This window comes from Harpia harpyja, chromosome 5 (assembly GCF_026419915.1).
Source record: "Harpia harpyja isolate bHarHar1 chromosome 5, bHarHar1 primary haplotype, whole genome shotgun sequence".
Lineage (NCBI taxonomy): Eukaryota > Metazoa > Chordata > Aves > Accipitriformes > Accipitridae > Harpia > Harpia harpyja.
In genome coordinates, this window is record NC_068944.1 from 70,168,435 (window position 1) to 70,189,395 (window position 20,961).

A 20,961-nucleotide genomic window follows, 5' to 3' on the forward strand; every position below is an offset into this window, starting at 1 on the left:
GAAGAAAGAAGCACACATCAGGCCTGGCTTGGTGTTTTATCTGTGCTGTCTGCTGTTGATTGTGTCTGTAGCTCGTATGCACAGCATGCCTGAGCAGACCAGGCATAAAAAAAGTTGAGTTCATGTGATGCTTTTTTCTCTCAGTGAGGTCACTAACTCAGTTCACTTTTGCCTAACTTTTTACAGATTTTCATAAAACCTCCAGAACCGTTTTACCTGTGAGACTTCTATTTGTGTCCATCTGTGGCTGAAATTGGCCTGTTGGTTCCCAAGTTATTACGGACTGACCAGTGTGACTGCAAAAGCCTTAGAAACCAAGGAAAAAGAAACAAAAATAAATTGCATGGAACATAATGTGCATTATTTGTTATCAGTACTTTAAATGACAGACTAAATATTCTTTGCAGCAAAACTGGAGCACATTCATTCTTTTCTAGAGGGTTTTAATCAATTCTCAAAAAAAACCTAGCTGAGACTGAAAATGGAAGAGAGTAATTAGATTCTATTTTTGGATGTTATGGTAATCAAAAATTTTGACATTACTCTCTTATTGTATAGCAGAGGAAAGAGAACACTTCAAGTGAAGATATATAGAACATGCTGAGGTACCTTAGCAGCTCAGTGGAACGGATTGGGAACTTGACTAATACATAACGTCACCGATTTGGAGTATGAAAAACTGTGGCACGACCATTTGGGACCCTTACACATAGCCAGCTCTCTTTACAGATAACGCTTCAGGAAATCTGAGTTTCACAAACAGTATTGGATGCATCACATTGCCACCCATTCTGTATTGGTGAAGGATCTGTACTTCGTTCCCCTTCTGCCCCCAGTTGGACAAGTGAGTGAAATTTTAATAACACAGACCTCATTTAAATATGGTATTATAAACTCATTTACTTCATAGAAACACTACAAATCTTAAAAATAAAATCTATCAAAATTGCTCCAATCTGCTAGAAGAATTATAACTGTAGACACTCCTCATGCCAGAAGGAAGGATGAAAAGTATATAATCCAATAGAATAAGACTGTCTCTTTCTCTGTTTGAATAAACTTGTTGTAAAGTCTCTTTGGCTTTAGGACAATTAATGACTTAAAACCCAAGCATCTGTGAAAAATTTATATTATAAACTATTATTTGTCTTCAAATACATACATGTATGTGTGTGTATTAATATATCATACGAGAACTTTTCTTACACATGAGGATTCTGTAATATTAATACCGTTAATTTGCATATGGATTTTATTCTCCAAGTATATATGGCCATAGTTTTGAAAAGTATTTGGGGATTTTGGATGCAATTTTAAGATTCTTGCTCTGAGACATCTGGAAGACACTAACGTTTTTGACAGTGGCTGCTCAGCACTTTCTGAGAATTTCTAAAAAAATGTAATCACTCCAATCTATTTTTGCTGTCCCCCTGACAGCTCTCTTCCTAGTGAGCATAGCTGTCACTGAGAACTCTCGCTTGAGAAGAGACTGGGGGAAAAAAATCTACCAGGAACTACTGGATGGCTTGAGGGGCTGCATTGGCATGAGCTCTCTTCCCTGCTTTCAGGGCTGGTTAATAGCGTCAGTTTGCATCCACTATGCCTCCTGCCAAAATGAACAATGACAGAGTAAATGTCTTAACACAGGCCCTGAGGATCTGATCTCTGCAGTCTAACTGCGCTTGGTAGAAACATCTTCTATCATCAACTACGTCTGGATGGTCATAAAATATTGTAATTACCACCCATTTATAGAATCAACCATAAAAATATGAGGTTGGAAAAATACCACACCAAATAAGTATTAACAAAATGATTATTTAATTGGCAACTGATTATATAGATAAAACATATTTCAATGAAATGCCTGTGAATGGTTTTCTTTACCAGTGGCTGAGCAAGCCACGGAGTCATTGCTATGAAAACTACTGTTTTCTCACTCTTGAAAGCCAAAATTAATTGCTATAGAGGATTTTTACAATGCAGTGGTGAGCAGCTGTAAATCACCCACTAGTCCAGCCTTTACTCATTTCTGTTGATGAGTGCTGTACATTTCCTTATCTATCTTTCTCTATCTACAATGTTTTAAACTTAACTGTATCTTTCCTACATAGGTATAAAAGTAACATTAACTTTCTGCCATTCCTGCATTACACTGTTGTTGGGGTACACTAATTCCTTTGGGATTTTTTACTTTTTTTTTTTCTTTTTCTTTAAAACTCCTTGAAAAGACCTCATACTATACTCTCAGACCATCTAAGGCTAACTAATCATTCCTGTTACCCTTTTGAACCTCCACTAGCATCTCAAGCTAAGCTACTTTTTGCTGCTTGCTGCAGACAGTGAACCTTTGATTGCACTTTTATGTGAATTAGTAATCCAATTAGAAAACATAGAACTGCTACTGCCAAATTACTAATGCAATTCACATTTCATTATTGGCCACAGAACAGCACGTTTCTGTCTCACGCCTTAGATATTTCTAGAGTGAAAGCTCTAAAAGCTGTGCCTATGCTATGATTATCACTTAAAAAAATGTAAAGGAAGGTCACATGGGACACAGATTTTGTGCATGTGTGGATCAACACAGGTATGAACTATTGCTCCAGAAGACTTAGGAGATGTTCAAGCAAAACTGGCCAGTCTACTTAGATGGGCTTGGGATGAGGGGAAGTAAAACCAGACAGTTTGACTGCAAATTAGCCATGCAGCAATTTCGTATGTGTGTAATTAAACTTCTTCTTAATCTTACTGGGTAGTTTGATTGTCACCCTAGATGTGGTCAAAGGATCAGGTCCATCCTTCATTTACAGTAAATGAAAAATTGGTGTTCAACAGAAAGGCAGCTGGATACTCTTCTGATGTCCTCACTAAAATGAAAAATTCTTGTATTCTACAACTAAATTTGCCACCCATTACATAACACATAAGGAAGCTCAAAGAGATCAACACATACATAATTCATAGACTACATCTGTTTGCTCTGTTTTGAAATTGAATTAGGAAAACAGTTGTTTTAAACAACAGCAGTACAATTATGCTAAGGGCTTTACTGATTTTTATTGAATATTAGATACCACATGGTTTATGTAACAATGTCATAAAAGAGGCCCCTAACAGCTCTCTTCAAACAAACCTCAATCCCCGAACTGTATTTATTCTATGATTTGAGCTTCGTTAAGTCTATTCCATATTCATATACATTTGTAACACAATAAAAATAGAGGAAAACATTTTAAAAACCCTCAGAGAATGACAGGGATTCATCAGACACAGGAGCTGTAATGTTGGACAACTGAAACTTTGGTCTTAAACTGTTCTAGTGCTTCTTAAACCAAAAGAAAAATAGAGTAATCAGGACGTGCTATTCACAGTGTTACATTTAAATCTGTGAGTACTGGCTGAATGAACACCAACCTGGCTTGCTGCTCGTCTCATTCAGACAACTAGTACGAACTAGTGACTGCACTATTTACCAGCATTTTCCTAAAACCGTATGGCATGACAAGTACGCTGGAGCCTGCGCTCCCTTACGCTCAGCTAATAGAAAAAGGAGACAAATAGCTTGAATGAAACACTTCAATAAAGAGAGCAGACCATCTTTAGCCGATTGCCAGAAGAATGATCTTTGAACTTGAAGCTGCATCTGACATGATGAGCTGAGACCATGAAAATTCATTTGTATTTTTGGCTGATGAAAAATTTAAAACTTTCTTCTACATTTCAGAGAACTAGCAGGATTATTATCAGCTGTACTTAAAGGACAAAGGACAAACGTAGCTATACAGAATTTCTCAGTGCTGATCACTGTTGGCTGAAACATTAATAAATTGCACTCTAATCCCAACAGGTTATGCTTTATAGGCAGTGACTCAATATGCGTACCTATGGAAGGCAGGCTGTTCACTTTTTGTTATCACTTTCATTATGTTTGGCCCCAAAAGTTCAAAAACATAAGCTGTATTTCAGAAATTATATAAACAAATAAGGACTTTAGTTTACTTTTTTAACTCCGTCAGTTGCACCCACATGTGATAGTCTTGCCAATTTTCCCAAATTAACATATGTTTTGGATACTGCTGAAAACTGCGAGACATGGAGACATCTCAATTCCCCACTTTCACATTTTTAGGGATTATTTTCAAAGTAACACGAGTCAGAATCACTGATCCTGCTTATCCTATTGTGAAAGTAAGGAAAATAGATTCAAACAGTGAAGAAGATGAAATGCTAGTTTTTCACCAGACGTTACATAAGCAGGCCTGAAGTCAGCAAAATATGTAAACTCTTAATAAGGTTTTAGCTGATAACTAAACGTGGAGAATACCTTGGCCTCATGTGTCTATTTAACAAACATATATATATAAATTATACATGTTTCTTTCCTGAGCTAAGTAAAGGTGGCCCGTCCACCTCAGTCAAGACCAGTAATTAATGTCCAATTTAGAGAAATAAATGACACATCATGACTCCCGAGTCCCGTATCGTCCCTATGGACTATCATCCATACTCAAAAAAATCCTTCCAATTAATTACCTCAGGGGACTAGCTCTAACCCTAAATCATTGTGAATCAGTTAGTCTTACCCTAGATGATGTAAGATAGATAAGAAAAATAGAAAAGACCATTTGATTGAAAAGTTCATTAATCAAAACAATTACAATCACCATACAATTATACATTACGATCTTACAATAGTTCACATTTGACTCGCAAATACATGCACAATATCTACTGAAGTAAATAATGCCTGATTTGATAAATGACGCACATTTTTTTGTCAGGAACTATAAAGTCCTAAGTCAGTTAGTACTTCGTAATTGCCTTGATACCATTTTCCATGTGCTCTCAAAGGAAATCCCTTAGATTTAATAATAGTGGCATTCATCAGTTTTTGAATTTGATCCTTAAGATGCTGATATTTTTTTACTTTCTCTGACGCCGCATCTGCCAGTGATGTTGGCTTACTCTCCTATCCATATTGTAATATCTACGACTAAGGCTTGATCTCCCTTAACAAATACCAAATCTGGTTTATATAGTTCATTTTGTGTTTTAGCAATGGCCCTTGAAATACCATCCAATCTTTCTTTCTGGCCTCCTCCGCCAACGTTTCATGTAGTTGATTATGTCTCTTTGTCCTGGCATCTTGCACCTTCACAGTTGGACTAGCACGTCTTCCTTCATGAAGCAACTATGTACAACAGAAAACAAACTTTTCAGATTTCCCCTTGCCTGTCTAGAATATCAGGCATCAAATACATCAGATTTTGAAGCTGGTAGTATTATTTCAAAGGGAACGGATTAAGAGATTATGCTGCCTCTGATCAGTAGCTGTTTCACATGATTTCCATTTGGGTTATTCGTCACCGTCTGTGTAGAAGCATTTGCACACTAGTCTCAGTTGAGCCACCAAGCACAGCTCGTCTGGCCTGGCCCCTTCCTTCAGTCCCTGGGTAACTGGAGCCGAGCACAACAACAGCTCCCTCCTGCTGTCCGGTTCTGACTAAAAGAGAAAAAAACACAGCCAGGCCAAGGATCTGCCAACACTGTTTTGGGGCCCCACTCTGACTTCGCAACGTTTAAAGACAGAAACGTCCTTTCCCCCTCGGGCACGCTACTCTCCTTCACAGAGGGCACCGCCCTTCCTCACACACACCACCCGTCAGGGCCGCCACCGCAGGAACGTGAAGGTTTTAGGGGCAGCACAGCCGAACCTCCCTCCGACAGAGCCTCCCCATCAAGGCTTCAGCTCATCCGGGCAATCAGAGCAGGTGCACGGGCCTCCCGGACCGGCGTCGCCGAGAGGCCGGCGTCGCCGAGAGGCCGGCGTCGCCGAGAGGCCGGCGTCGCCGAGAGGCCGGCGTCGCCGAGAGGCCGGCGTCGACGAGAGGCCGGCGTCGACGAGAGGCCGGCGTCGACGAGAGGCCGCCGCCACCGCGCCCGCCCGCGGCCCCCTCACGGCCGCCCCGAGGCGGCGGGGCGCCGGGCACGTGACCCAGCGAGAGCGGGAAGGCGCCCGCCAGGCGGGGGCGGGGCCCAGGGGGCGGGGCAGGGCGCCGGGGGTGGGAGTCTGCGCCGCAAAGGACGCTGGGAGTTGTGTCCTCCCGCGGCGCCCTTCGCCATCCCCGGCGGCGCTCCGCCCTGCCCAGGCGGCCCCTTGGCCCCGGGCCGCCGCGCCGTGTCAGGGGAGCTCCTTCTGCCGCCGTGGCCCCTCGTCGTCGCTCGTGTGTGGGGAGGGATGGGCGGAGAAAGGACGCGGCGCGGCTCCTCGCGGAACTACAGCTCCCGGCGTGCGTCGCGCCCCGGGCAACTTAAGGGGGGGGGTGGGGGGCAAGATGGCGGCCGCTAAAGCGAGTTGGAGAGGTGGCTGAGGTGAGTGTGGGGCAGGCAGGAAGCCGTCCCTTTGCTTGTCTTCACCTTCGCAGCCGTCTCCTTTTCCCGTTCTTCCGCTCCCTTCCCCGCTCTCCGCGTTTGGGGGCGAGGAGGACGCGCCAGATGGGCGGGTGCTGAGGGGGGGCAGCGGGAGGCTCGGGCCGACCCGCTGCGGCGGGACCCCTCAGGGCGTCGGGGGCGGTTGGCGGAGGCAGGCGGGAGAAGAAGCCGGAGGCCATCGCCTCGGCTCGCAACACGGCGCCCCGCACGCTGTCAGCGGGGCAGCGGGCTGGAGGTGCCTCTGTGGGCGCTGCTGAGCGCTGCTACCCGCGGGCGGGCTCCCCGCCGTCCGTCCGTCCGTCCGTCCGGGCGGGCTGCTCACCGCAGAAGCTGTCCCGAGAGGCGTGTGGTAGCGAGCGGGACCCCCCCCCCCCCCCCTTGCCTTTCCCAGGAGGGGGCTTGAGGTCCTGCCACCGTTGAGGGGTGCCTGCGGGACTCTCCTCCGGAGGTAGAGGCCTTCCATGAGGCAGTCATAAATCAAAACCTCGTTGTCAGTTGTCAGTCGTGTCTGATGTGGTCAGACGTCCCCGTGGCATCAGTCTGAAAGCAGTGAAGCAGTGGAGGACTGCGGCTTTGGGATTTCCCTAAGCTGGTTTTCCTCAAATGGACCATAACACAGCGAGGTATTGCTAAGCATTAACCGAACACAATGCAAATTTACAAAAGGACTACACTGCGAGCTTTCTTGAATAGCTTCATCTTTTACTTTAAAGTTAATTGTGCAGCAGGAGCCATACTTTAGATAATTGAGGTGGAGGTTCACAAATCCTGTTACTGAGAACTAATTATAGTACAACTTTTTTTTCGTTAAGCTGAATACATCTAGGGAGGTATCCCGTGGTACTTTGAGCTGAGATACTAGGAAGAAAAAAGATCCTGGCGTCGATTGAGATCTCTGTGCTCTGTTGGAGAACTTGTGGAAAAGCCTGTAACTTAGAACCAGAGTTTTAATTACTATATCAAAATCAAGTTTATTAGGCCATGTGTTAAACTTTGTAAAGCTACATCAGATGTTTGCTGTGCAAATCAAGTAGGTAAGCTAAAATCAAAGTAACAGCCAAGGCTTTGGGAAGATACAGGTAATCTTCCACTTCCTGAAACCTTTGTAACACATTCAAAATAATTTGAAATGTTTTCTTGGGTAACTTTAGCATTCAGGGCATCTTGCTGGAAGACTTGGTATATGGATGCTCTTGAACATGTGCTAAAATTTCCCTGATAAATTGGTGGTTTGGGGTTGAAATCTTGGTTGTAATGCCCTGATATGTGTAAAGGCTTACGCGTAAGTTTTATTTAAGCCTTTTAATATTTGTCTAAAAAAATGCTGCTAGAATGGGATTTATTTCTGATTCAGGAAAAAAAATCACAAAAATGAGAATTAGAATATAATTTGTAATTAAACAACTTTTAAAATTAAATATTTAAGTTTGACATCGTGTTATGAAAATGCTTGCAGTTAATGATGAACATTAACTTCTCTTTACTTCTGATCCAGACTTGTTCAGGAGAAAAGAATAAACAGATTTTATATTACATGCAAGTGGAAGGAGACATTAGAAAACTAATCAGACTTGGCAGCTGAACTTAAAGTGTAATGAAAGGGGATTACAGTTCTAATCATGAAATCTAAATTGTCAGATGTACAGGTTAGAAACAGCTTTGGTTGATATTAGTGGCTTTTAACTGCCCAACCTAATTGCAGTGAAGTAATTCTTGTAAAATTACTGTGTGATTTTAAAAAAAAAAAAATTGAAGATTTTTTTTTTCTTTTTAATACATAAAGTTTTCTGTAGTTGGAATAGAGCAAAAAGTATCTATCTGGATTTTTAACACACCACTGGCCACATATATATCTAGGCATAGGAAAGTTGCTTTTAATTTTGCCAATGAAATGGATATTGGGTTAAACTAGCCTTTGAGATTGTAGGAAGGGTTGCTAAGGAACACTTATTTAATGTGCAGATTTTTTCTTGTCCTAAAACCATCTGCTCAAGACTGAATTCTCTAAGGTGAGGCAGGACAAATGTCCTTTTAGATGTGCCTGTTTACGTGAACTCTTGGGTGAGAGAACAGGGTAGCCACATTAATATAGCCAGGCTTATGCGTGGCATTGCCTCTCTACCTGAGAAAGCTAATTCAAAATAAAATCAGGTACTTTCACAGCATTGCACTGTGTTATGTAAATCCATCTTATATTGCATTTTTTTGATTCTGGAAGTTGTAGTTGGAGACTAACTGTCTATATTTAGGAGTGAGCCTGTGACTTATTAATCTTGCATTGCATTAGCCATTTGCCTACCTTCAAAATGAAAGGCACTGATTAATTTTTCAAAGAGGACATATAAGTGGGGAACCAAGTGATGTAAAAACTTAATGTGCAGTGTGTTTTTAATTTTTCAGCTCTTGCCTGCCTGGCTGGGTTGCCTGGATTGTCTTAAACCTGTACTCTTCTTTGGCTTAGTTTGGAGGAATGGGTAGGTGCCCAGCTGGCAATTTCATTTTCCATACTCAAAATCAAGTTAATAATTTATAGTGGTGCATAATAGAATAACATAATGATGGACTTATTAAAAGAAAATACAAGACCTCAGGTATGCTGACTTTCTGTTTCTTTACCTGTAGCACAAGGATATATACATTTTTCCATTTTAGATCTTTTACAGAAATCTGTTGTTTTAGAGCAGACAGGAAAAAGATGTCTACTATTCTGTTTGGCTTTCAGTCCCATTTATAGAATCTCGTGATAATAAGAAATTAGTTTCTGCTTATAAACTATCCATTAATTTCAGATCCCAGGTTATTTAAAGTAATGACAAAAAAGTCACATGTAAGCACATAACTGGAGGAAGATTATCAGAACCAATAACTAGAACAAAGTATATTTTTATTCCTGTTAGTGCTGCTTGAATCTGATAGAACAATAAATTGATCTTGGATTTCCTTATCCTAGCCAAATTGTGTAGAATCTGCTTAAAACTAAACTGAAATTGTTTGTTAAGAAAAATGACCCCTATGTGTCATACAAGTGCTGATCTGCCTTTTCAGGTGCATACACTAGCATTGTCCTTTGATTATACCTGTGTTTAGAATTACTATTATATCCTTAGGAAAACAAAATTACTTTCAGTCCTCCACAGAAAAGCAGGCATGACTCTTACTTACCTCTTCAATATCCAGGAGTCAGTTGCTTTGGTGCAGGAGACATTGTATAGATACATAACATCCTTAACTTGCTTCTGGTGATCTGACAAATATCTCAGAATGACAAGGAATATGTTAAATAGTAACTACTAGACTGTTTACGAAAACTAAATTATATCTCATAGTTTGCCATGTCTCTTTTTTTAACTGTACCCAAGTTCTACTTCATCAAAGTCTGGATTTTTTTTTTTTCCCCCTCTTGATATGTAAAATTTAATTCAGTGACAAACAGCAGAGCAGACTCATGGTGGGAAGCTTCTTAGTTTAGTTTAGTTCTGTTCTACTGTAACAGCATCTGTGGACTAAACTTTACCCTAGGCCTAATGAGCCAGTGATTGAACCTTTATGAAGTGGAAATCGTGTAGTCTGTTCTGCATATGGAAGCCAGGCCACCTTCATATTGAAATTTTGGTCCTGTTACAGGTCATAAAATGATTAGAAATCCAGTGAACTATTTAAAAACAAACCCAAGAATCTTCAATTTGAACGCCTGTCTTAGTTGCTTATACAACTTTTCTAGTAATTTCTGCATTAATATCTTGTAAAGTTAGTTGAGTTTGCTAGCAGCAAACAAAAGTGATAACGTTCTAATAAAATTTATTGAATTCCTGATTGCTAGTGTTGGTCAGTAAAACGCTCTGAGTCTCTGGCACTTGACTCCCTTGAACCTCTCATCAGGCTCTTTTTATGTTCTAATATGTCAGTAAATCTGTCTTCTGTAATCTCTCAGCTAAATTCTTAACTACACTCCGAATTAGATATTTCACTTTTCCATGTGTCTCTTGAACATCGCAATCCACAGCACATGGTTCCTTTTATAAAATTATGCTGCTTCTAACCCTGTCCTTGGAGAGGGACATAGAGCTTTCTGATAGGATAGGGTATTTTAAATAAATTACTTTGAAGCACTGTTTTTAATCACGGTTGCCTGTTAGCAAATGGGAACCTTTGACTGAAATGCATATACAATGAGAATAAAGTTTATTTTTAGCAACTATGAACATATTTTGTGACCAAATAAAATATTTATTCTCACATTATCACTGTCTGGAATTATTGGGTTTTGGTGTACATATATAAACAACTATTAGCTGATTTTTTAAATTTTTTTATTTTATCATTGAAAACAGCAACACTCAATCTCTTTAACTGAGATTTTTTTTTGTATTAGTGAAAAGGTACATTTGCAGGGCGTTTGCATTTGGCAGTTAATAAAATCCCAATGTGCTGGTTTAGTATAGAAAAATCTTCAAATGATTTGCATTTTAATACTAATTAATTAGATGGTAGATTAGGCTATTTTTATCCCCAAAATAGGTTGTTGTAACTTCAGTTGAGTTAATTGTATGAAAATACCTAATTGCATCAAAAATCCTTTGAGCAGCTATTGTTTGTAGTAGTTTGCTCTCTGATCTAAAATCTATATTTTTTGATACTGGGAGAAAAATGTCCTAGAAAGTGCCACACACAGATTTTTCAACATAATTTTTCTTTTTATAGGACAGAAACCTTTCACAGGCATTTTCACAGAGAAGGGCTGTGATTTACGTTTGAAGTGGAAGTATCGTGTAGGGCTATACGCCGTTTAGCATTGTAAACAGTGGCAGTTCGAAAGGTCATACCAATAAATACAGAGAAAAATGTTTACTTGGGCATCAAATGCAAGAACAGAATGACTAAATTTCAAGAACTGGAAAAACCTACATATAGTCTGGTCAGATAAAATGATATCTGGGTTTCTGTGGTAACAGCCTCTGATATTGGAGCTGACGAATGTGACTTTGGCTCATTCTGCATAAGTTTCTATGTATATTTGGACGTAAATTGCCTAAAACTATTGTCTTGACTTAATTTTTTGTTTTCTTTATAGCTTAATGTATTTTTGCAAAATAGAAGACAGATTCCTGATTAACAATGCCTGGCAGTAAGTATTGTTACCTTAAGTATGTTAAGATGGTATTTAGGGGTGTTTACTATTACAGTATTTTCTTTGGAGGTTAAAAATTCTACCAAAATTAAAATGGAAAAAAACCCCAGATTATGATACTTGCTGTCATTTTTAAGATACTTAAGATCTCAGTATTATCCAGCATCTGCCTTTGTAAATCTCTGTATATTTTTCAAAGGAACCTAGTATGGGTTCTGCATTTTTCATTTCAGTAAGAAGTTCACAGTTTAACGTTGATGAATTTTGTGATTTAAAGTATGTTCTGAAATAGTTGTATTTGGAAAATAAAAAGATACTTTGATATAGCTATAATCTTAGCTTTGGAAAATTACAAATACCGTTTATAGAAGATAGAATTACTATTTAGGATATAAAGTGATAAGACTTAAAATTTTTCACATTCAAAGTTAAATGAGATTTTTGAGGCAGATGTTTCCAAGAATCAAATTATTATTTACCTTGCAGAGTAGCAAACTTCTCTAACATAAAGGCTCAAGTTATGAAATGTGTTATAATAATATTAATTCCAACTAAATTTTTTTTTATTTTTCTATTTAGAAAGATCATGCATGGTGTCTAGTAAAATTACTAACATCAGTCTTTGGATAAAGCAGTCTGCTTTATCCAGAGGATAAAGAAGTCTTCATAAAGTTACAGTACCAATCATATTGGGTGCACTTTAATTATAGGTTTGTAACAAATTTCACAAATATTTAATTTCATGAGGAAATGTTTGAGCCTGGTTTTTTTTTGTTTTTTTTTTTTTTTTTGCGGTGACTTAAGATTTATAATAAGCTGTGACTACCGGGTACTTAAAAGCATCTTACAGTAATTCTGTGTTGTGTTGTTTGAACCACTGTCACGTGAAATACCTTACTGTAAGTATTTAGGTGTTTTCTGCTTTTGTGGTAAATAGTTGAAACTATTCCCCTATATAGACATGAGTTTTTGTAACAAAATGGTGGCAAATATATATGTGTTATATTTACATCAGAAGCCGCTGGCATAAATTGTTCCAACTGCGCTATGGTTCAACTTTTGTAATACGGTGAACTGCTGCTGCGTTTCAATTGCAGTGTTTTGTACTATTAAGGCCTGTATCATGATGCTCACTTTTGCTGTGGTGGAGTGTGTGGGTTTTTTAAACAATTAAACTGGAAAAGTGAGATTTTTTTTTTTTCTAAACCAAGTATGCTTATATTCAGAGTCATTATTAACACTATTTACCCTAATGCATGTAGAGTCTGCATTACTACAGAGTCAGATGGAACTTAAAGGAGGCCAAAACAACTGATTGCAATATTTATCTGTAGCGAGACATTCAGAACTATGCAGCCATTTATTTCTCTTCTGTGTATATTAATGAGTTTAAGTGTATGGGTGAAAAGAAGGTAACCTAACGTGTGTGTATTGCAATTCTTAGAAAATAACAGTACTGTCTTAATATTTTTCTTCCAAAAATTGTGGTGATGAAGAAGTATGATTAGATTTTAATGCAAGCAAGCATCACATTGTGGCTAGTTGTGCTTTTTATCAACGTGCACGGAGATAGCATTCAAGACTTCAACTTTGTTGCGCGTGAAAGGGAAAGCTTCTGCCTGCTAATTTAAGCTTCTCTAGAGATTCCTCAGGATTCTTTTCAGAGCACATTGATGAAACAGGTTTCTACTATTTAGTGTTACCTTGAAGTCTTAAAGTATTTGTCCTTGGAAAAACTCAGTTGTTTATAAAGGCTGGGGTTTTTTGTTTGTTTGGTTGGTTTGTTTTGGTTTATTTTACATGGAGTTCTTTCATCCCACACGTCAAGAAGTATGTTGAGCATATTTTGGAATAAAATGTGGAAAAGGCTGTTAGAGTAAATATTTTCCAAAAAAGTTTTCTGTCATGCTAGAACGAGTTCTTTATAAATGAAGTAGAATAATAATATCTAGCATAAAGGAAAATTTGATGGAGTTTTTGGGTCATAATGACCAACTCCCTTTTACAGTGTTGTCCTGCTTGCTTTCTTGAGTCTCTGTATCAGTTCCTGGTAATATTTTTACCCCTTTTTTGCAGTACAGTAGTTACGGAATATCTAGGTCTAAAAGTGGTGGTTTGGAAGGTCAGGAGAGGCCAAGATACTGGTATTATGGAAAGACTAGACAAGGAGACTTAATTAGTCTCACTGGGGACGTTAGCTGTTTCTAGAGACATTTTAGAAATCAGTCTTTAAGTGATTGTACATGAAATGTTCACGGGACAATATACTTTTTATATCCCTCAATATTAACTCTCCAAAAAATAGGCATGTAGTCAGAACCGGGATGTGGTATTGAGAGGGAGAAAGATGAACACTGGCAGTTAACCAAAGGTAATGTTCTCATTTAACCTCATCTCAGTCACGGGTGCTGGTCTCTGCAGTAGTTGTTCGTTACATGTTGGATTATCAAATTTTCTATTGATGTTGCTGTTCAGTGATCCCATTTAAGAATATGGGGGTATAGTGCTGCATTGAGTCCTTAATGAAATAATGTTAAGGTTTTAGTCTCAATACAGTAATAGCCCATAAACAAAATTTTCAGTCTTCTCTCTTAAGATGTAAAAGTGCTTGGTTTTGCCTAGCCATGGCATGGCATCTGTATTGACATCTAGTCTGTAGTGGAAGTGTAATGCTGTATAATTGTAGCAGCACTTGTAGCAACCTTGCCAAAGCATTGCTTTTCCCTCTGTTCTTTGTAGCTGTAACTTTATATGTAGCTCCTCTTGTGCAAATAACATGAGCATTGATGCAAGATTTGCTTACAAACATGGTGTCTTCATCTGAAGTTGAAATGCAAGTTCTGAAATGTTGAGAAAGCAAATGTGTTTTCTCACTGCCATTACAATGAGTAGATTGATTTGAGCCACAGCTATTTTATTAACCGATTTAGCTATGCCTTATCACAAAGAAACCATGGATTAAAAGATTAATTAGTCCCTTTATTTAAAAACAAAACCAAAGAACTCGTAACCAGATGGCCTTTGCAGTACAGGCAGTATGTGTTTTTCATTTGTCACAAGTTTGGTCTCAATTTCCCTATTCAATAATTTGTGCAGATAATTTAAGGAAAAAAGCATAGCTAAATCATATATCAAAACATTTGTTTAAGACTCTTTTCTTTTTGGACATTTTGTTCCAGATATTCACACTTAATCAGATGCTTGAAACACAGTTTGGTAGATAATGATTTTTTTAAGAAACAGCTAACGTACTTACAGGCTGTATTCCCTGACTTCAATTAAATATTTTACTTAAAGGCAGATTTTATACTAAAATGAAATTGCTTGGATTAGAAAAATGATATGTGATACAGGTGAGAACACATGCTGACTATAAGAATGTATTTTACCTGTGGTAGCTACGTGTGTGATTCTTTTTTCTTTCCTTATTCTTTTCTCTTGTTGTTACTTATGCCATTAACATGCTTAATTATATCTTTGCTTTTCAAGGTTTTGTTAATAATGATTGTTACGTTAATCTGATTTTAGCTGCTGATTAGCAGTTCCTTGTATGACTGACTATAACATGTAAATTAAGAGACCAAATAAATAAAAATAAGGATTTTGACAAATGTAATTTTCTTACATTCTTCCCTTGAATTACTGCTGTGAAATTTAGTAATATGAACATCTCCTATGGTATTCTGTCAAATACTTGCCAGTTAGAAAGAGACCACTCTGATTTAAGAGGTACATGCACCAGTTATGTGGAAGATCTTCCATGATTTGGCCTGTTCTTGGTTACAGTGAAGTGACTGTTTCGGTAACTTCAGAATGCTTCTCCAAGTATGCTCAATGCATTGATTGCTTCTCATTAAACTACCTAATATTTTGTTTCCTCAGCTTTCCAAACACCATGTGGCTTTTTGCCAGTTGTCTTTGCAGAGACTACTAGTCTTCAGTTAGTGTGTACTGGTGGTTTCCCTAGTTTGTGTGAGATGAAAGTGAATAGGACAATTGAATAGTCTTTTTTATTTGTTCTTAGATGTTACTGCTTTCAGTTAAGTTGCTTCCTGTTACACTGACAAACAAACCGCCCCCCCCCCCCCCAAAAAAAACCCCAAACCCAACAAACTTTAAAAATTATAATTTTCTTTTTGAATAGTGCTTCCTTGCCAAGTGTAGGAAGGAAATCAGCACTTGAAATGGAATTTGAAATGAGTGAATTCTTAACTTGTATTTAATGTTCTTAACTCATTTTAAGAGGCAGATAGTCTCCTCATTGGGTTTCTTCCCTCAAAACAGTTTTGGGAAATTGATTTATCTTTTGCTATTTTAGTTTTTATTCTGTATATAAGTAAGTAATAACAAGATTGTTAATGAGAAGGGAAGATTTCTTTCCCTATGAAATACATTTCTAAAATACCCATGGTGGCTGGAGATGTATTCCTAAATCTGTCTATATAAATATTTCATGGCTCATGGATTCTAGTGTTTTTAGTGAAAATTAAGCCATAGTTCTAATTAATAACTTTCTCGATCTAACGTACTTTTTTCCTTATCTGGAGTATGTTTCTCATGTACCCTTGATACTTTAAAACCCTAAATGAGACCTTCCACTTGATGAAGCTTTTTTCATAATTGCTTTAATTTATTTTATATGCAGTAGAAACTCTATTAGTTTTCTGACAGTATTGTTGACTACTTAGAATACTGTTAAAATAAATACATTATAATCCTATAAAATTTTCATATTTTGGCTATTACAGAATAGTTACATGGGGGAGTATCTCAAATCATTGTCGTCTGCTTGATTCTGGTACCTTAGCGGATGAGAAACACAAGCAGCCCTGTATCAAGCCCATCTTTCAACTGTGTTTCAGATTATCTGTAACTACTATAATACTATGGTCACAAAATATATAATGGATTCTTTACATAATAATATACAATAAATGCTTTCAATTTATAAACAATTCGATACAGATTTTTTTCAGCTGATTTTTAGGTGATTGTCTTTTCTACACTGAACAGAAAAAGTAGTAACTTCTCTAAATGTATCCTTTGATTAAGCTAAGAAAAAAACCCAGGAACTTGTAGCTGGAAAAACTGTGGCTCTTTGTACATCTGTTTATTTCATTCATGATACCCTAAGCAACTTTGTGTGCCAACACGTTGGTTGCTTCCATATTCTTTAACGAATCTGCAGGGATTTCTTTAAGACTTGTTAATTTTGAATAAGTCTTCATTTTGTTCTTTTTTGTTAGCTGTTAATTCTCTCTTCCTATGCATCATCCTAACTCCAGTTGGGAAGGTTAATGTTTAGGAGCAATTCCATAGAAAGTGAAAATCACTCATATTAACACATTGCAAATAATGTCTGTTAGCATCATTAACATCATTTCTCCTTTCATTCTTTCCATTTGTTTTGGAACACACTTCGGTATAGCCAAGAAATCAAGAATTTTGTTTCATCCATTCCTCGTCAAAACCTGAAGACTTTATTACACACGTTTATGTGTGGGCAATCTGGGCATATAACATAGGAAATCAAATGCTTTAGAGATGAACTTAATTCTGCCCCCATCAAAGCCTTTATGTGCTTTTAAACTACACATGGACAGTTCACCAAATGTTAAAATGTAGCTTAATAGTTTTTTCAGGTTTTATTAAAATATGGCTGTTGTTGTTATTTACAGAAATCACTTTGCAGCTGGTTTTCCTATCAGTCGATTAACCTTCATGTGCAGCATTGTTTGCTATTGATTTCTCAATCATGGGACGAAAGGGTAAGAAGGCTCATGCTGATTATGCATGCAAGTGCCCTATTTTTTTATGCATGACAATGAAGAAAAATTGATTTTTGGGAGGGGGGTAAGTTTTCTACTCTGTGATTAAATGCATGTCTCTGTGGAAAGACCAGGGTAAACTGCTTTTAAAAATATTTTGGCTTTCCTTTTACATGGTATATGGACTTTCTTTCCCATCATCAACCACTAGGATCCCCAGTGGCTCTCTAGAGAATCAGGCACCTTGTGAATTGATGAAGATGGAAGTTAGCTGTATACATGACTCTTGGCTTTCAAAGAGTGCTATTTCATTTCTAGAAAGTTACATCATTCAAGAATAATTCATGCAGGAATTACACAGGAATGAGTAGAAAGTTGGGGTAGGTAGATGAATGAGACTCTTCCTCATCTATTAACTTGTAGATTTCAGCTAATGATCATGTTCAAAGGTGACAGTTCCAGATTTTGCTGTTTTGAAGGTGCTTAGCTGAACAGCCAAAGTTCTGCTTGATTCCATATTCTGGAGTTTGTGTCTATGAAGTATACTAGCAAATTCTGTTTGTAGCTGATGTGTTCAAGGGAATGACCTGTAACTTACTGCTAACCAGCTTATTCAAAGAATACAAGTCTTTTGGTACCCACGTAGAGGTCAGTATGAAATTTTCTGACATAAGGGACATGTCATAATTGTTCACATTTGAAAAGTTAAAACAATTTTAGAATTCTTGTCTTGCACAGGAATATTTAAGAATCTTAAGACTAGCAAGTAATTTGTAAACTAGGAAACTTCTTAATTTGCCTAAGTGCAAAATACAAAACCCAAATTAGTTAAATCTATTTATGGAGTACTTGCTGTTTCCTTGAACAGAAGTTTAAATCAGTAAATGTATTTGTGTAGAGTGAATATTGCAGTAGTCTGACTTGCATTTAATTCAGAGCAAAAAAGATTTCATTGTATTTAAAGAACTGTCTAGCTTTTGATAATTTACATGTGCAAATAACTGAGCCCATGAAATTAACGCTACTGAAGTACTGGTATTTTGAGTTTGAGAACTTTGGCTTCTTTCAAATACTGTTTTTCTAAACTAGAAACATGGCAATAAGAATTAATCTTTTGTAAAGATGTGCAAAATCCCCAACAATTATGTGAGAAAAGGTAAATATTTGATTTCAAAATAAATGTATTTTTAGTTCTTTTTAAATTCAGTGGCTTTTTAAAAAAGATTTATACCATGTAAAGTCTGAGTAGAATTATAGGCCCCAAGATTTTAAAAAATAGTTGGGTCCTGTATAAGTCAGCTTTCCTTTTCATGTCCAACTTGATATCTGTTAAAAGTCTCAGTCCTATCATTTTTCAAGAAGAGCAAAATTGTGATTCTAAATTGTACTTGGACGTGTTACAGTATTTTGCTGATTAAGATCTGTACTTTGGCTTGAAATGGGCACCCCGAGTCTTTAATTGTGGCTTGAGAATGCTTATTCATTCCTTAGTAAATGAGTAAGGAGTTTCAACCTAGCACTTAGCTATATCATTATATTAAATCAGTACTCCTTCCTTTTGTAAAGCTGTTAATATTAAGGAAATATGTGAAGATAAATCTTCACAGATATTTTGTTGGTGCACTTCTGTAGTTGTAACAAGTACAGAATAATTTATGCAATTAAAACAGATTTTCGCATTTTCATTAAACTAGAACATAACTGTTTAATGATTAGAAAAGGACTTTAAGATGCTGGTACCCTACTTTTGAACTTCACAGGTAATAAAATATGAATAGTTATTAAATAATAATTGATCTGTGTCTGATATGATTGAGCTAGCAGAGTTCTCGTAACAAATGCAGTGCAAGCTGGATCCAAGACTTTTTCTCGGGGGGGGGGGGGGGGGGGGGGTTAAATGTGTTTGTGCTCTGTTATTGACATTAGTTTAGACATAAGCTTAAAGTTCTTCAGAACTGACAGAATATTATTTTTGCAAATTGAATCTGATGTTGCAATTGCAGCATGGTGAGAAGTGCTGGTTGTAGGGAAGAATGCTTGGATTGCTGTAGAAACCAATGAGCCTGTGTGCCCACAGATGTCCTGTCTGGTTTCTACAGAAAGCTGAGATACCTAAGACTTGCTGATTAACTATCTGTATATATAACTACTTCTTTGTGTATAACTAGAAAACTGTCTGTCTCCTAGACTGACCAGTTTAGTTTGGTGGGAAACAAAGGCAGTAGTAAAGGGACATAGCCTTTAGGTACTGAAGACGCGCAGAAGAGCAATCAGCTGCATGTTTTGTTCCTTGTGTACTCTGTGGCTGAGTAGAAATTACAGGAGCGGGGAAACTGCTTTTTAATTAGCTGGAATACATGGTTCTAGGTAGGCATATGTTCTACCCTTAAATCTCATTGTTATGGGGAGAAGACAATTCAGAACCTTGTAACAGCTGCTTTTCACTTATTCTGGGAAACCTCAATCCAATCTGGAGCGCTTTTAGAACTAATGGGAAAGATAACAACCACAAGGATATTTCATAATTCAGATTAACCTAGAAGGAGGTTTTTTAGTGTAACTTCTGTCTTTCATGTCTGCATTTAAAACTTAATATTGAAAAGTTGTTGCATAAACTTCTGCTTGTTCATTTGTCATAGTGCAAAGCTGCTCTTCTATGAGGGCAGGATGAACTAGGTAAAGCTGTCTTCAGAGAAAAGAAAGTGTGTAAAATAGAGTGTATGGGCAGCTCTGAGGACCTGTTCTTGATAATATGTAAAGAGATTTTTTTTAATTTTTGATTCTGAATTATTTTAATGTTCTTCTGTATGTCTGTTCACTTCTCCAAATTGCAATATCCAATTTTATAAATACTTCCTGGGAAAATCAAATGGGTAGGTATAGACACAAACAGGGTATTTAACTGAAGACTGGTGAGATTTGAACAAGAATTTGGGTTCTTAAGCTTCTGTATCTACTGTGACTCTGTTTTTCAAAGTAACATTACAACATTTTTGTTTAGCATTTTATTTTGCAATGTCAGTACAATTTAAATGCTTTGTTACTGACAGGAACAGATGTTTTGTCAAGTTTTGAGCCCTGTGTATGTCCCTGAGAATTGCTGCACTCAGTTTTCTCAGTGTAGATACCACAGTATGGTTCTAGATTCACAGAAAAGTTTTCCTCCATTCTCTTTCTTATGTTGCTTTCTGTGTACAATGTGTGTGTTGGAAGTCAAATTTGTGTAATGTAGTATTGAACTACTTGTATACAGAAAGTTGCCTTTTTAATTAGGAAATGTTTTTCAAAATTTGTGTATATGTACTGAAGTCTATGGCTGAGCGTGCTCAAATGAGGGTAAAACTTGTTTTTGAAGCTCTGCCCATGCTTATGTTGGCATTTGGGGTGTTGTAATAGAAAAAAGGATGTGTAGAACAACACACTTACATGTCCTATATGCAGTTCAGTGGTTTACTCTGAACTAGTTAAAATCTAGTTCCCTGAGCTAAACCTTCCCGCTGCATTAGCTTTGAGGCTTCCAGAAAGGCCTGTGAACCTTTGCTTCCTCATTGTCAGGACTTTTAATCATAACACATGTGCTGGTTTCACTCACAGAAAGCTTCTCATGCCTTATTTTTCTTCATGCAATTC

At 37.6% G+C, this 20,961-nt stretch overlaps 1 protein-coding gene across 4 annotated transcripts in view; it reads left to right on the top strand.

Annotated features, from left to right (window-relative positions):
- Window positions 1–6,284: 6,284 nt before the first annotated feature.
- Window positions 6,285–20,961, top strand: part of EFR3A (EFR3 homolog A) — a 98,198-nt gene continuing 83,521 nt past the window's right edge. The window contains exons 1-4 of one of the 4 annotated variants that reach the window (XM_052787502.1): window positions 6,332–6,375; window positions 8,836–8,909; window positions 11,507–11,560; window positions 17,242–17,331. In XM_052787502.1, the coding sequence (XP_052643462.1) occupies window positions 17,319–17,331 (13 nt within the window). In that variant the 5' untranslated portion in view covers window positions 6,332–6,375; window positions 8,836–8,909; window positions 11,507–11,560; window positions 17,242–17,318. Of the gene's footprint in view, window positions 6,376–8,835; window positions 8,910–11,506; window positions 11,561–17,241; window positions 17,332–20,961 lie in introns of all 4 variants that reach the window. The other 3 variants (XM_052787501.1, XM_052787504.1, XM_052787503.1) reach the window with 3 other exon arrangements.